Source organism: Stigmatopora argus, chromosome 11 (assembly GCF_051989625.1).
Source record: "Stigmatopora argus isolate UIUO_Sarg chromosome 11, RoL_Sarg_1.0, whole genome shotgun sequence".
NCBI lineage: Eukaryota > Metazoa > Chordata > Actinopteri > Syngnathiformes > Syngnathidae > Stigmatopora > Stigmatopora argus.
Genome location: NC_135397.1, coordinates 9,480,044 through 9,497,057, shown reverse-complemented (window position 1 = coordinate 9,497,057; position 17,014 = coordinate 9,480,044). Strand labels below are relative to the sequence as shown.

Here is a 17,014-nt window from a genome sequence, read left to right as displayed (position 1 = left end):
GATTAAGCTTTCTGCTTTCAGTTAATTCTTCGAGTTTATTTTTCAGGCCTTGATATGGTGATAAGTGGGGGTGTATCCAGTTGTGTCCTTGTTCCCCTTGGTTCAAGACAACAGATAAGTAGATAATGTCAACACTAATTTCACCATTGCACACACATCTCAAAACACAACTCAGGAGCAACATACACTGCACTGGAATACAGTTCTTTGGTGCATGCAAAACGGCACTGACGATTGGACCCTCGATCTCAGAACTTTGAGGAGTATGTGCTAACCACTCTTCCACCATCCAATAAATGAAGGGTTGACCTTGTTGGGTAGAGAGCAAAAAATATCACAATAATTTTATAGGTCATTTAGCTGGCCTGTTGAAGGCAAGTAAGGAATGTCAAGCCTCCATCTTTCTAAACTCACACATTTTGCCAGTGCTTGACAGTCACTGCCCTCTAGTGAATATCACAGTATTTCATATTCCTGTTTCGATAACAAAATCAAAATTTTAAGGTAATTCATTTTGGCATTTGAAACACACTAATTAATTCTAAATAAGATATCCCTGTATTTATTGAATACAGCAAGGTTATTTGGGACCATAATGAGTTTGGGAGACAAAAGTAGATACACACACATATGGTACAATAAATGTATATTTCAATTCATATTTTGTGTCTGTACCTGTATTCTCGTGTACACAAGTTCTGTGTGAGAGCTTTTTCCCCATCTAATATTAAGGGATAGGGCTTCGATGCCAACCAGCCGCAATAAAGTCATTTAGCCAACAGAGGGAACCAAATAATACTCGACTGTGTGATCATCTTGAAGTTGAATTATTTCTGCTTGTAAGTGTATCCTTAAATAATATCCAAGGGTTCCTCCTTATGTAGCAAGTAAGATTTGGTGTCAGGATTTTTGACCATATATCAATGGGTGGTTTATGGGTGGAGAATGCTATAGATTACGGTCATAAACGTCCTGAGTGACCTGAGTGCATCAGGCAAAATTCCTCAGTAGGCCCATGTATCGTTTTCTTTCAAAGGTGAAAAGAGCCTGAATCTCATCTATTTGAGGACTCGTACAATGTCTCGTGTATATTAAATACGTAGAGCAAAACGGAAGTGAAAACCTTAACTTCTATTTATGCATAATGATAAATAACCTGATTATATAAAAATATTCACACAGTATTTTCAGGTAAACAGCCATTCATTTCTGAGTGTAATTCTAAATCATGCACACAATAAACGTTAGTCTAACACTAGGTAATTTAGACACAACACGTAGGTTAAAAAAAACAACAACAAAACCTCTAAAACACTATCGCTGAACAAAAATTGATCCCAGGCAGCCCATGTTTCAGCCAGGCAAATGTACCATAAATGTTTATGTTCGTGTAGCTATTATAAAATCCTCTAAACTAATGAATAAACCACCAAAAGGCAACAAAAATACATTATCTAATGTCGATAAAACCAAGATGCAACAATGCTCTCCGTGATCTGCACGGGCTGCAATTTCTCCTGTTGCTCCATCATTGGCTTTTTGCATGTGGTTGCTGAAAGCCAGCACAGTGCCTAGAATAGCTAAGGGTGGGGAGGGCCAGCATACGTGCATTTGGCCTACTGAGTGCAGCACTGTGGAGTGTCTTTCAACCGTCCGTTGGCCTGTGGAGTGGAAGCTGCTTCCTCGTATGCATGCCGGTGGTCAGCGCCTTGCCTACACACCCTCAACTATTTCTGTCTTCTTTCATTTTCTTTCATTTCCTTTGTCTGAAACACACAGCCACCTATAAGCATGATAAAACATGCGTTCAGAGGAAACATTTTGGTGGAAGAAATTTGTTTTCCAGTAGTGCAATGTACTTTTTAAGCCCTTTTTTAAGATAGTGAAGACCTCTAACGCATTCTAGGGCCAGTGAACCTTCATTCATTCATTTATTTTCTGAACTGCTTATCCTGACGAGGGGGCAGGGATTGCTGGAGCCTATCCCTGAATTGGTGGCCAGTCAAAGAGTGAGTAAACATAAAAAAAATACATATTCTTAGCTTTTACTATTATGAATTCATACAATGTTAATGTAAAATAAATTAATGGAATTTAAATGAAATAATAACAGAAAATGACACAGTAACGGCCCCAGATAACCCTCTTAAGTTGATTTTATTTCGCAGTATTTAGTTAATCGACATTGTCAAACAGCCAATCCGTTTTGTCTGGGAATGAGCGAAAGTTCAAGATGTCAAAATCACATTTAGCGCCATCAGTGGCTCTCAATGAGTTAAATGAGTGCCCCATAAATCAGTTCGTGCTTGAAAGGGTTTGTCAATTTTAGCCAGCCTTGTGGGTAAAGTAGTGTCATCAAAGAAAAAAAGAAGAGTAATACAATAGCTATTTTTGGACAAAAGATAAAATACAGCCAGGCATCAGTCATCAGAGAAAATTGACTTTTAAGGATAACACTGACATTCCTGTGGCTTTACTGTTGCTTATCAAAAGATTATGTGTGGCTGATTAAGACTCAAGCCATAATGAGTGTTTGGTTGCACAAAAATATTAAGCATTCCTCAGGTTTAAACGTGTCAACACACTGCTCAGCTGGGAAACAGTGTTCACTGAAAAGGGCCAAAGGGGTAAAATATGACTTGTCCACCTACATACTATACGAACTTAGTTAGCTAAAGAATGTATATTTCTAAACCTAGAAATCTTCCTTATCTCCAGATCTGCTGCTCAAATTCTTTCCCCCTCTTTGAATCCCCCTTTCCACTGGCTGCGATCAGTGTCTTAGTGGAGCTGTAACTTAGTTTATTTCTTTATATAAAAAAATGAAAACAAAAAAAGTAATTGCTTCTATTTTAGACCCAATATAGTCACTTTCCCCATAAAAATAAAAGGGCTTAAGTTTAATTATTTTTACGTAACTGACAGTCATTGACTCTTAAATGTGCACTGTAGTGACCAATTATATTGAAATTCATTGTGCTCTACGGTGTCTTGTTTTTCCGTGTTACTTGATCTAGTAACAGAAGCTGTAGACTTTGATTGACAGAGTTGTCGTGGCTCCCAAAAAAGAAAGATAAGGCGCCGGATGTGTCTGCCCACATGATTTAACCCCTGGTGTGGGACAGCACAACCGCGACCTGGGTGAGACTAAGCGGTAACGTTAATGAGTGGTACATTTGTACATTTAAGTACAGTTGCTAAGATTGACACTGGCAACAGTCAGTCTGGATCCCTCAAAGTGTTTAATAACTTGAGCTCTTAAAGATAATCTCACCATTATTAAATGGTCACAGCTGGAAATCAAATCGCATGTTTTAAAGAACTGATCCACATAGGAGGTAAATACCACTAGATTCCACAAGTATTAGTATCACTTTGTACAAAATATATGTCTATTTCGTACAGTATGAGTATTTTTATTCTTGTGAAGACAAATTATCCTGAAGGCATAATTAATTTGGTTCACACAAGAGTTTGTTTGGATTTCAATAAACCATTGCCCAAAACCTAAGCTAAGTAGAAAAACAGGAAGCAATCATTTGGCAAGATTGTAGATGATAAAATGGAGGGGTGAAAACAACAGGGTTGTGGTTATTTTACAAATAAACAAATATGCATGTGATTACTGTGTTATATTCACTAGAATGTGCTTAATTTCGAGCACACAAGAATAAATGTGCCTTCTCCGTCACTTGTGAAACCGAATTTTGTAAGATTTTTTGCAATTACATGATAATTGCATACATCCATCAATTACTGACAACTCGCCCACACGAAAGGATTATTACATAATGCCGCTTGTGTACATTCTCGAAATTCCCTATGGTAGATCCTGTTCCAATTGTGTGAGATACGGTGTGAGATACTTAAGTGATGAAAACCAGACATTGCCAAGGGGCAAAGACTATCAATCTGCTAAACTCATTTCATCATCATCTTGAAAGAACAAGAAAACTGTACTAATTGTTTAAAGTTTTGCCAATTTGTCTTTTAACAGTGGGTAAATAAATTACATCTATACGTGTAATAGAAAGGCAAAGAACGATAAAGAGCTAAACGACAATATAACAAACCCATTGAGTGCCTCCAGGTGGTCAGGGCGAGGCTTTGTGGTTTTTGGCTGTGGTGATAGGGGCGAGCAAAGCGGTCTGCTAATTCTCATGGACATAATAGCACTTTAGCTGTGGATGGAGGAGGATGTAGGCAGTTGGAAATGGCCACAACCACATGGTGATTGCTGCACAGAAGCACCATGGAAGGAAATTCTAGTGGGGAAAACTACCAAGTTACATATCACTTGTGACTCATTTGTCTTTCTAAGGATGCGTGACAGACATTGACAGTCTTAATGTGGATGGACTACATCATTTTAGATAAGATGTTTATTTCCTTGCAGGACTTTTTTGGGCGGGGGAATCCCAAAGTTTACTCTTACATGTTTATCAGACTTTGATATGGAATGCATTCCAGGAGTTAATCCATGTTATTACATTTGTGATGTTGTATGATGTTCAACATCTAACTCAATCAGCTTATGATAAGAATTAAACTGATTTGCATGTTTGCTCTACATTTAAATTGGAACAAATATTATTAAATGAAAACTGTTTTCAGTATTCTTTGCTTTAGGTAAAAAAAGTGATTCACTTGATGTTCATCACCCCTGACAAAAAGAGAAAAAGACGAAACGAAAAGCTTCCCTGTTACCTTGAAAAAAATAAACTGTAATTCAAATACAAAAGCATAGTTTATTATTCAAATGCATGTCATATGAGTGAATATTGCTCATTTAAAACATATTTCAAAATCTATGGCTGAGATTTTTGCTGAGCTAGTTTCCCTGAAAATAATTACCATGAATTAAAATTTTCTTCTTTCCAAATTTGGTCAATTCCAAAACAGACACCCAAGCGAAGGGACTAACTTTGCTCTGCGTGGTCTACTGCAAAGGTTTCCATGAAAACACGCACATCACAGACATGCATAGCTATATACATTTTAGGATATAGCCACAATGTAAGACAATGTTTAGACTTCCCACAATGCCATCTCCTTCACATGACTACTCATCTGCTAAGCTTTTGAACAAACCCCTCACCATCAAATTGTGGCATCAATGGCATCCACATTGACAGATGCAATTTGTTCTGCAAAATTTATATTCTTATCATTTTAGAATGATTTCCTCTAGAAAATGGCCTTTCTAAAGGTCCTTATCTCAGCATTACTAATTAATACCTGCCTTTGATAAAGCATGGGATAATCTGCTCTTTAATTCTTTTTAAATAATATACTATATGGTAAATGGACTTACACCGACACAGCACCTTTAAATGACTGAACCAGTATACATTATTTTCCTTTAGATCACATCTCATTTTGTAAAATCTAAAAATATATAAAAAAAAGGTAAAATAAACATTTTTTTTAGATTTATAAAAAACTGAATATTCAGGGCTTTTAATCCAGTTCTTTTAATCCATTTATTTAAAAAAGATCTAAATATTATATCTAAAATGGTCCGGCCCACATGAAATCGAGTTGACGTTAACGCGGCCCGCGAACCAACCAGAGTCTGACACCCCTGCTTTAGATGAAACAGCATCAGGAGCAAAGTGGGGTTCAGTATCTTGTTCAAGGATACTTAGACAGGTGCACCAAGATAGGAAATCAAACCCACAATGTCTGGGTTGAAAAACGCATACTCTACCACTGAGCTACGTTTCCCCACGTTGCCTATATAGCCTAACATTATAAGATCGGAGACCATATAGAATGCTGTGAAAAGACCCAAAATAGCCTCTTTACCTCATCAGAATGTGAGAAAACTCAACATATTACTCACACGGCCTCCCTTAAATAGGAAGTGATACTGCTGAAAGTTGCTCTGTAATTGGGTGTGAACAAGAATGGTAGCAAGTGGAGGAGGAAGGGTGTAGTTGCTTTATGTGTCAATTGAGTTAGGCGTAAACAGAACTCAAATTCATTCTGTAACTATGAAGTCAGTTGCATGTACCTTTTCAGCTCACCTCAGCTTTCAGAAGTGACAAGAAAATTGTGTTTACAGCCTGAGCTGACCTACTACTTCAGTCTGTTTGCTGTGTGGAGAAGTGACATCAGCAGAGCATTTTAGGCCAAGAGAGTAATAGAAAGCTTCATTGTTGGGTTCTCCTGAACTGGAGGGAAATGTGAGTCAGAGACAACACCGAAATACATATGCATGCATGCTAGTATGCAACGGATTATATAAATGTGCCCTCAGTTGTCATAATTTGAAGGGGTTCTTGAATTATTAATGTCTCATCTCATCTCATTTTCTGAACAGCTTCATCCTCACTAGGGTCACGGGAATGATTAATATTAACTATTTTATTGTCATTGATGATGATAGATATCCAATCAAGTGGCTCTGTTCATGTGCTTCTAAATTAGTTTATCACCAGTAGACATCCACTCCATTTAAACTGGCCCCCACAGTGAAAATAGAGTGAACATCCATCGCAGTCAATGAGTTAATCATGCCCATTTATTCCTACTACAAATCCCTGATAATGTATACAGTCTCTGCCAGTTATGCAGGCAACATGAGTTTAATTCCCAATCATTCACCCTGACAACTGCACACTGATGGGCTTCTCACTCACTTACGACTACTGTCTGTCCAAGTTTATTAGTGCAAGTGTCTCATTGTAATTCATAAGAGACTTTGCAAAGCTCAATGTAGAAAACACAGTAGGGAATAGGGAGGGAAAGAAAGCAAATCTGTCTCCAAAGATGTGGGGGTGTGCTAATATGATGATGAAATGCATCATGTGGCTGACAGGAAAGCGTTCATGTTCAATTACCATCACTGCTTCTGATCGCCTGTATTTGACTTACAGTACTAAATACATGCATAACTAGCCAAAATAGAATGTAATAAAGCAGGTTTCTTTTTTTATTGCCATTTTTCTGTTTATTTATGGATAGATGTTTTTCTTCTAGCCTAGCAGGTGCACGCAAAGTGAAATATGCCTCATAATGTAGTCAGCACTAAAGCTAGAAATTGTCCGTGAGCAGTTCTAGTTACCAAGATGATGAGATTTACGGTTTATATATGGATTAGAAATAGAGAGAAAATTACATTCACAATGGCCTTAGTTCGCATCAATGTATCTTGGCTAGAATGCAGTGTGTGTATCTTATTTGGTTGAAGCACTGTCCTATGACCTACATGTCCTCTGCAGATACTGCAGTGCTGCAGTGTTCTGCGGCAATTAGCCCAATCGTATTGGCGGACCAGCCTGCTGCAACTTTCAAGGATAGGGCTTAGCATATTGTGTATTCAGCCAAATGCTGAATTTTGACAGGAAAAGGGAGGTGGTGCTTGTGAAAAGAATGCATTTGATGGGCAGATAAGAATAAAGACGCTCAGAAATATTCTAGTCCGGTCAAATGCCTGCAGGCTGCCCACAGCATTTACAGAGGAGCTCTTATCAGATGTGAGCGTTTACACAGTCAGATCAAATGAGGCAGGGTGAGCGCATGGACCTGTGCACACTCTGGCTCAAATCATTTAGCCAGACATCCACATGCTGTTGGTGCCACCAGGAAGCATTGAAGGAAAAATAATCTGAGCACCGGATGGGAGAGACAACAGACAGGCACAGGTGTCGCTCCAGAGAGAGGGGAGGGTAATGAGAAGAGAGTGAGACGAAGAGGAGGGATGAAGAGCAGAGGAGAGGAGGGAGGAAGGGAGATATAGGAGGAGACTCGACTTACTTCATAGAGGAATTGGGGCCGAAGAGCAATTCAGAAACAGCTGTCCGGCAGACGTCCCGGTCGACAGAAGTGCAGCCCTGAGGCAGAGAAGGGAGGCAAGGCAGTGTCAAGAAGACACAAGAGAAGCCGACCGCACACAGACAGACTAAGACAGCGATTCAGGAGGATAAAGCCTTAACTGAGAAGGTAAGTGAAAGTTCATTTTAAATCTTTAATGTGGAATGCTGAATGTCATAAGGAGTTGTAGTGTTTTAGGCTCACTTGCCTAATAGATGCCTTGGTTCATATGTAGTACATATTGTGTATATTTATTTACCTCTTCAGCAAATCTCTCAAGCAGATTGCTGGCTTAGACCGACACGTGTTATGCATACAAGTGGTGTAAAGCAGGTTCTTGTAGTCAGACACTTGACTGCCAAGAGCAACATAGCATGCTCCCTCAAGAGTAGTCTAGCTATGTGCCTGATGTACATCCACAGTAAATACAGTTTTTATTATTATTCAACAAGCAAATGGAGAGAAAGAGTCTATTTTTAAACACTGTATGTTGGAATTCTTGACACATTTGGTTTTCTTTGATTTGGATTTTCTGGCCATCACACGCCAATGATTATGCTGACAGCGTTCGGGTGGTAAAACGGGATCAAGATAGACAGAATAAATGCTCCACCCTGCTTTCACATTGCCTCCAGGCCCCTCAGAAGTAAACCCATTGCCTGTAATTGAGTCCCCCACCCCCTTTTTTTTTAGGAAATAAACACTTCAGACTAGTCTAAGGCTACTATTTTCACTTGAGGTTTTGAAAGGCATGAAAGCAAAGCCAATAATTTCCAAGGGGTCTTTATATGTTGATAATTAACCATGAATATCAAACAAGAACAAACAAAAAAACTGGGAGCACTATAGTTAATTTCGTGAGGAACCCATATTTAAAAAAATACGGAAGTCCCAAACAGGTCACATTTTAACAGCTGCACTTATTGCTTAATGTAGTGTTGCAAGAAATATGCAATGTTTTCATAGGGTTATACCACTATTAATATACTGACCTATTTCTATTGCACGTGACATGCCCTCAAATGCCCACGCGAATCACGAGCCACACGTTTGAATGCCAGATGCCAAAATCTTTCAACACTTTGCTTCTTATGCTGCCCCCACACTTAATAACTAAGTCCCTGAGCAGGGACTGATGAAGCAAAGCTCTGTTTTTAAAGAGGTTGGAGCAGCTCCAAATCACTCCGTGCCCATGCAGATAGCTGTTGCTGACATGACGATATTATGGTTATCACCCAGAATAAATGCTCCGGCCGGTATATTTAGCAAGGAGTATCATCAGATTCCATTTCCCCAGAGATATAAAAAAACGTGACCGCATTTTATTGTGGTGGCGCTACTTGGCTCTAACTGGTTGGCACGTGCCACGCTAGCCTTGTTTGAACTAAGAGAAGGGTGCAAATCTGCGCCTGACTTTGTGCCATATGAGAGTGCCTTGAAAATTGTAGATTCATTTGATCTGTAAATGTTTCACTGACTTGTTTACCGTAAGCAGCTGTGGTTAAGTCAATTGTTTTCCTTCCTGAATGGGCCTGACGAGAATTTATGATTGTTGAGATTCTGACTGTTTGAGTCATTTCCAGGGAGCTTAGTTTCTCCTCACCACACCTCCTGCAGGTGTGTTGGCTGCAGTAGCCAAAAGCAGCAGGATTGTTTTCCCAGTACTTTGCATGTGACCTCTGGAATTCCTCTCATGTTTGCCATATAAGCCAAAATGAGCTACCAGCAGGATGTCTGATGTGAAGGTCAGGGCCTCTTGCTTTCACCACACCGCACCAGCTGACTTGTTACGGGCCACAAATGCTGACCTTGGCTGGGATGAGCAACTCCCTTTGAGAGTACCATTTTTAGGTCAGAGCAATTTGCCATTTCATCAAGTTTACAGATAATCCAGGGGTATGCTGTAAAGACATTGGTACACCTGGGCACTACTCAGCCAAAAGCAGATAATAGGGACTTGCTTACACCATTGCATATACAAAAGCTTACATTCTTCCCAAAAGACAGAATTTGGGTCCAACATTTATGAGGTCTGAAGTCAGTGCTCTTAGAAGACTGGCTCCACTTATTGCTTTTGTTATTCTCACAGGTGTTTGATGGGGTTGAGGTCAGGACTAGGTTTGCTTGTTAATAGTCTTTTTCTTTATGGTAGAAGCCTTGCAGAGGGAAAATCTAAAGAAACCTGTGACCTGTGTCAGCCCGCACAATGATGCTTTTAGATCGTAGAAATTTTACACTCTTGAGCCTCAACTGTACTAAGCTCTTAAAAAGGTTTGAGAAACAGTTCTGCTTTGAGGAAAACATTTACTTAGTCGTGCACAACACATATTCCCTTTCTCAGCAGGCGGAGGTCTAAATTAAGAGAAGAAAAGCGGCAGTTAAAAAGTCTAGTATTAGCTAAATGCCAGGGTATAAAAATAAATTTTAAGGTGTGAATGCAACATTTCCACTGATGTGGCCATTCTAATTTTCCTAGGTAAGCCATACCATAACTCTGCAGCGCAAATAGAATATGCTCTCTATTTAAAAACTACAAGATGTGATGAACTTTTTTCAAGAATTTTCAAGAAAAATGGAAGGTTTGACATTGACCTTAATTTTCGACAAATTTTAGGGTTCAAAGATAGGTCTTTTGAGTAAGACTCAAATAATAAATAAATAATCATGTTTTGAAAGCTGTAGGTACAGCGCCAGAAGAGAGTGATAAATGTAAAATATTTACACTGGAAGAGCCTAAAATTGAAAACAGCTCTTTGGTAAGTTTCTCTGGAAGAAGATCAAGTAAGAATGTGTGTTTCAATGGTTACCATCATGAGTGAGGCTTGTCAAACGGATATCTGGTGACAGGCTTAAGGCTACAGCAAAGAATAGACAAGGATCAGGCAAGAACACTGTGAGAATGAAAACAAAGTATCATCTATGAAAACTACGGATTATGCTCAACACTTTAAAAAACACTGCAACTCTCTTTCGTTTGTATTTGTTAGGCAAAATGGGCAAATACATTCTACTCTTGATGCCTGTTATATATTCAAAATGCTATAAATCACAACTGCACTCTGGCATGTCACAAAAGCACTCAAATACACCAGAACAATTGAGCAGTGTTGTTGCTCACTGCGGTAACGATATTTGTCACAACTATCTACAGGATAACTCTTTGAGTCAAAAAGACTTTTCCCAAAGTGCATTTTTCTCACCTTGTGCTTTATAGCTGCACTTTCCACAGAACTGGAATTCATGTTAAAATGACTGTCAGAGCAGCAGTTTCAAGTCCCAGTGAGAGAAGGTCTCTTCGGCGCCGCACTAATGTGATGCTGAATAAACACAGCCTGTTTCAAATGTCTTTGATAAGATTGACGCAGTATATCTGTGGCCTGCAATGTAGTATATATGTTTTTTAAAGTGTTTTTTTCATTAACTTTTGTTTTATTTTTAGTGAGACTAGACCTTACTGTTTTCACTAATATACTGTCAGTCGGTCACTTCTGACACATGTCATGAATAAATGCCTATAAATGGACAAGCACTCACTATTGCCACTCATTGCATGCAAAAAGAGAAAAAGAGAGACACGGAATCTTCTCTTTTCTCTAGTATTTCATCTTAACAATGTCTCACTATGGCAGCCAAAACAAATGTGCTCAGCCTTTTTGCAGGGTTCACTCCGCTCTAAGCTTGTGGTGACATTCTCTGGTTTGTTTGTAATGGAAAAAACTCAGCGAAGGCAGAAAGGAATCAATAATGTCATCAAATTGTGTACCCCTTATAATATTTACTCATTCTGATAGGGTTTTAGCCTTTTCATTTCTACATTAGAGTCTTGTGTTCATCAAAGCTAAATCAATTTGCAATTTGCGTCACCTTCTTTCTTCAAATCCACTTGCCTTTATTATACTGCTGTCTCCAATCCCTGTAAAACCCTCGCCCGTCTTGTGCGTGCCTGCGCAGTAGCGCTTGTGCTAAAGCAGGGTGCCCTCCACTGATCCTATTAAAGTCCCACTTTACTACCCCTCACCCAATCTGCTGGCCAGCTGTTCCACATTAGCACTTCCATAATGGCGTATACCAAAAAAAGGCTGACGTGAAAAGAGAAGCAGACTCATCCTCCTCGCCTTCTACATTTATCATTTATCAATCTATATTTATTTACTTTGAAACACTGCTTACCAGTAGTAACTAAATTATTTGACAAACCTGAAATTGTTAGAGGTTCATTACAAAAATAGAACAAAATAAAAGCTAACATTTTTGTTTCTATGATTTCAGACAAAAGGAAAATCAATCCACCATCTGAGCTGTGCTGCAGCCTTGTCACACCTGCATGGACAATGTAACGCTGATGATGTAACTCAAGATTCTCCCTGGGGAGCTGTAGTCCGGAAGTTATAGTGCACTCCTACTATTTACCCCGAGTCCCAAAGCCACAGCCATGCCAGCAAAAGCGCCCATATACCTGAAACCCAGCAACACTAAAAGGGGGAAAAAATTTCGCCTCCGTGATATTTTGTCACCAGACATGATAAGTCCCCCACTTGGCGACTTTCGACACACTATTCACATTGGCAGAGGTGGAGAGAGGGATGCCTTTGGAGACATGTCCTTTCTCCAAGGGAAGTATGAGCTTTTACCTGGAAAGCCTCAGTATGGCATCCAAAGTGAGTTTCTGCGAGCCAATAGTACAGGTGATGCTTCCTTTACAGAGACCCCATCTCCCGTTCTCAAAAATGCCATCTCCCTCCCATCCATTGGTGGCTGTCAGGCACTGACCCTACCATTGATCACCTCCACTGTATTCTCCATGGCCACGGAGCCCATAGGCCACATAACGGGGCCTACATCCTCAGTAAAACCGGACAGTATTGAGGATGTGGAGATCCTGCAGATGGATGCTTTGTTCCACACAATGGACAACTTCAGCAACAAGGCCTCGCCTCCCCCTCGAAACATACAGACGAAGCCTGATGTTGTTCTGGATCTCCTGGAGAATATGAGGAAGTCCAAATCCAAAGTTATCAAAGCTAACATAACAAACAAGAAAGAGGGCATGGTTGAGAAGCAATCTATGTGTTACATCAACGGGCAGAATAACAGCAGCCACAAAGCTAACGGAAGCCTTCACAGCAATACAAGCGGCGACAGCTTTGAAAGTTATGCAAAAGATGACTACAAAGCCAAAACTCACGATGAAGGCAGTAGTCTCACTGACAAAATCGACGGTCTAGAACGTTTTCGCGACGACATCAATCTGGAATTCAAGCAGGAGCGCTCCAAGTGCAATGGCGAGTGGGTGGACAGAGACAGTGGGGTGGAGGAGGGCCGCATCAGTGATTTTGACATTGAGTTTTCCAAAGAGAAAAGCACATCACACGACTCCCTCACTCGAATCACAGGGTCACTGCTCTCCCTTGAACTTGATCTGGGCCCATCCATCCTGGATGATGTGCTTAACATAATGGATAAACCCGCAGTGAAAAGCAGGCCTTGAGCTGCACTGAGGCCCTTGGAGGAGAAAGGGAAATGATCAAATGATCAACCTCAAGCCAGGAGGAGACAAAGGACTATTTGAGCTACGTTAGACAGAGCTGCCTATGTTTTCATTACCAAAACATATAACTATTCTGGCTTCTATGGAGTGTTTTCTCTCTATCTTCTTTTCTTTTCTGGCCATGCCGGCATGTTCATATGCATGTAGTACTGAGTTACAGTATTGTGCCTTTAATTGTCTTTTTAAAAAATAAATATTATGCATATTTCGACAATGCAATATTCAGTTTTCTTTACCAGATTTGAGGTGTCAAACACTGTTGTTTATTTTTCATTGTTTTACCAAAGCACTATTTAATTTTGTTTCTTCATATTATGCATTTTTTTAATGAAACCACAATATGCATCATGTTTTGAATTCTAACACAAATAAAATAGTTTTGCCTGATCATGCCACTTTATTGATGCAAATGCACCACAAATACAAGGTTGACAATCATAAGTGTTGAAACGAACACAATAAGAAACATTTAGAATTACAAAAGAAGTAGGGATTGAAAGAAAGGGCAAAATGGAGTCATTTTCCTTCCGCTAACATTCCTTCCATTCTGACTCCCAGCCCTACAGTGGGAGCACCGGAGGGTCTTCGGAAGGCGCGTGCACCATTTGTTTGCGTGTAGAGGGGACACGCAGAGGAGGGGTCTTTGACATTCTCTGCATTCCAGCCAAGGAGCACAAATGTCCAGGACCAGACATAAATCAGCTGTTTCAAATGAAGTGGGGTGGGGGGCTTGCCTAGTCACACTATTCATCAGTCAAAATGTAGTGCCTTGGGGCTAGTAAACGACAAAAATACAACCTAAAAGCAAATTTGGTTCACTGCTGACCAATAGATGGATCTTTTCGTTCATCCCAACCACAATAAAGAGGTGTTGACCCGACATTTTTCAAAATAAAAACTGTCTGAAAGAGAGCAGCTAAGGTCGTCTTTTGAACCTAACTACCACCTCAGCAGTAGCCCTCACAAGTCCTCGCATTATGTGTCTGCACATGTGCTACTGCGATGCGTGAGTTGAAGCAACAAAATCCTCTGTTTTTGTGATAGGAAGCGTAGTTCATGTGCAAATAATCAACAAAACCCAGACCCATTTATTATATTCCGCTCTATCCATTGACAGCGCCATTGTGGTGGACATGTCTGAATCCCCAAGGGTCCATCACGTATCCATAAACAACCACAAACTGCTCACTGAAAGCATCTGAATTAGTCCTAGAACCAGATGTTAGAGAAAGCCTACTGTATGTATTTGCAGAAAGGTACAGGCATTGGAAAATCCCAGCATTCGTGTAAAAATGTTTGAACAGACATGCAACGTTCATACTTGTGTAATGAAAACCTTTGTAGATCTACCTAATTACTATTTTTACACCGGCAATGGTACTTAAATGGTTTGATGACAGCTTACTTCAGATGGACCCCCAAGAAGCTGCCTTTGGTTTTTAAGAGAATCCATCACCATGATCTTGTAGTGTGTTGTGTAACATTTCAGAAGAATTTCTGTGGGGGATGCCAGAGATCTTTGGACACCAATAGCAGGAAATTCCAGCGTTTCATGAAATCCAGTACAAATATTTGACATATGTTTGAGTCTGAACACCGAGTATTTGTTTAATGGCTGTGTATTTAACATTAACGGTTTATTTTTGTGTTTCTATAGAGACTAGGAAACTATGACTTATTGCTTGTCTTCTAAATGTTTGCATTTTCGGGGTCTATAAAGAATTCACTTAGACATTGAATATCAGATAATTCCAACGACCTCCCCCGCATTTTAACTTGAGACAAGGAAGTGACTTTGCCATTACTTAGTACACTGGAATTTTCCAAACAGTCATTTAGCTACCACCAACAGAAACACAATATTTACTATTTGTCCAGCAAACCAGAGGTCCAGTACCTCAGTTTTCCTGTCTTGGGTAAAGTCGTCACTACACAGATGAATAAAGTGAAGGCCAAGGGCCACCAGAGCCAAAGAAAGCAGAGTGCAAATATTTCCACTCAAGTCTTAGAACAGAGAAGCCTACTCTTTTTTACAGGGAGGCATTAATGGAGGAGCCCTTCATGTGGGCCTGAACTATGAATGAGTGAGTGGGAACATTTAATAAGATGTTTCCCCTTTTCATTGGTCATGAATGGAGAAACAGGAGACACAAAATGAAGTCTTGCTTTTATTCACCTTATTTAAAAGAGTAAAGTCCATCCTTGAATGATCTACTTCAGATTTCAATAAAATGCCACCTCCCACCATTTGTTTGGACTATGCTTTGTATTTGACTCGACTTTCAGGGCAGCTTGGCTAAATGCATCTGTGTTTTGTCACAGAGGTATTCCGGTGCTTCAGAGGTGACAGTGCTCTGTTTAGCTCTCGCCCTCGTTCCTCTAGAGCCCTCAGGTGCTGAAGATACAAACCAAATTCTCCGTGGTTACTGTCAGACAAACAGCAGTCAACAGTGCACCCACTCTAAGCTATCTACAGGCCAAAATCCATAGGGTATGAGCTTTACTTCCATCTGCAGCGCATCAACCCTTACTCGGGGTCTTTTTATTCAGCCCCAAGAAGGACTTGACTCTTCTTTTGTTGTCTTATGAAAGGAATTTCCAGACCAGCTCTACTAATTCAGCATATAGTATCTCACATTCAAACATCTTGTTGGGAATCCTTAACAGAATTTTCCCAGTCTTTTTGTCATATATTATGGTATTTTCACCTGTTCAGTATGGATAAATCTGTTTGTCCAGAAAGCAAGGAAATAATTTTACTAGTGTTGCATCGATGCTATTTGGAATTCCAGATACTGATTCCAACACCTGATGCTGTACCAATGTCACATTTTTTGGGTTAAAAAATTGAGGTTGGTCTTCACTGTGTGGTGCATAGGACTCCAGCACCCCATGCACTCCATGTGAGCATAAGCGGTTCAGAAAATAAATGAATGAATATATTGGGCTCCGAGCTTCCTGTGTGGAGTTTGCATTCCACAAGTGACAATTTTATTTACATCTTAAATCAAGTGAACTTGGCAGTTCTCCTGCCAACACTGTGACAAATACTGCACGGATGCTCGAAAATACTGCAATAAGTATTTAATTTGTAAACCACTACGGGCAATATATTGTTGACTCAACAATGTAAAAATTTTACAGTCTTTCATTCTATTTCCACATCAGGAAGAATGCAACCGGGACAAAGCTCTAAAGAGTTTCCCATGGATCGCTGCTTTTTATATTACAGAAGTTTTACTACAGCTTCACACAAAGCTATTTGTTTAGAACATTTCACATGCCACCAACGCAGAGCGGACACAGCCCACCATGTTGCCCACTGGGAGTCTGTTGTTGGAATGACTGTATTCATACATTAGCTCTTTGCTACATTTGCTCGAAGCAGCCGTCTCTGAATTCCTATAATGCCGTGAAAAAGGAGTGGCGCTGAAATAAGGGAGTGTCTCCCCTTATAGTTACTGGGTGACATCATGTGACTTCTTTTGATCTGGTGGGTCAACAACAGCATCGCTGTCACTCTAATTTGATGACATGGCTGCTCTCAACCATCTTGGAGCCAGTTATGCGGTTGGGTCATTGAGGATGCATGGGAGGGGCAACTATTGACGGATGCATGCCTGTCCTATAATTAGCATAGCCGATGCC

The 17,014-nt window shown here is 40.0% G+C and overlaps 1 protein-coding gene across 1 annotated transcript; it reads left to right on the top strand.

Moving 5' to 3' along the window:
* Positions 1 to 7,433: 7,433 nt before the first annotated feature.
* On the top strand, positions 7,434 to 13,705 carry cdc42ep3 (CDC42 effector protein (Rho GTPase binding) 3). The gene is made up of 2 exons (XM_077613286.1): positions 7,434 to 7,947; positions 12,088 to 13,705. Exon 2 carries the CDS (start codon positions 12,251 to 12,253, stop codon positions 13,304 to 13,306), a length of 1,056 nt encoding a protein of 351 aa, XP_077469412.1. The 5' UTR covers positions 7,434 to 7,947; positions 12,088 to 12,250; the 3' UTR covers positions 13,307 to 13,705.
* The last annotated feature ends 3,309 nt before the right edge of the window (positions 13,706 to 17,014 follow it).

Excerpts from the sequence above, each read along its gene's own strand:
- cdc42ep3 (XM_077613286.1), top strand. The coding sequence starts at position 12,251 with ATGCCAGCAAAAGCGCCCATATACCTGAAACCCAGCAACACTAAAAGG.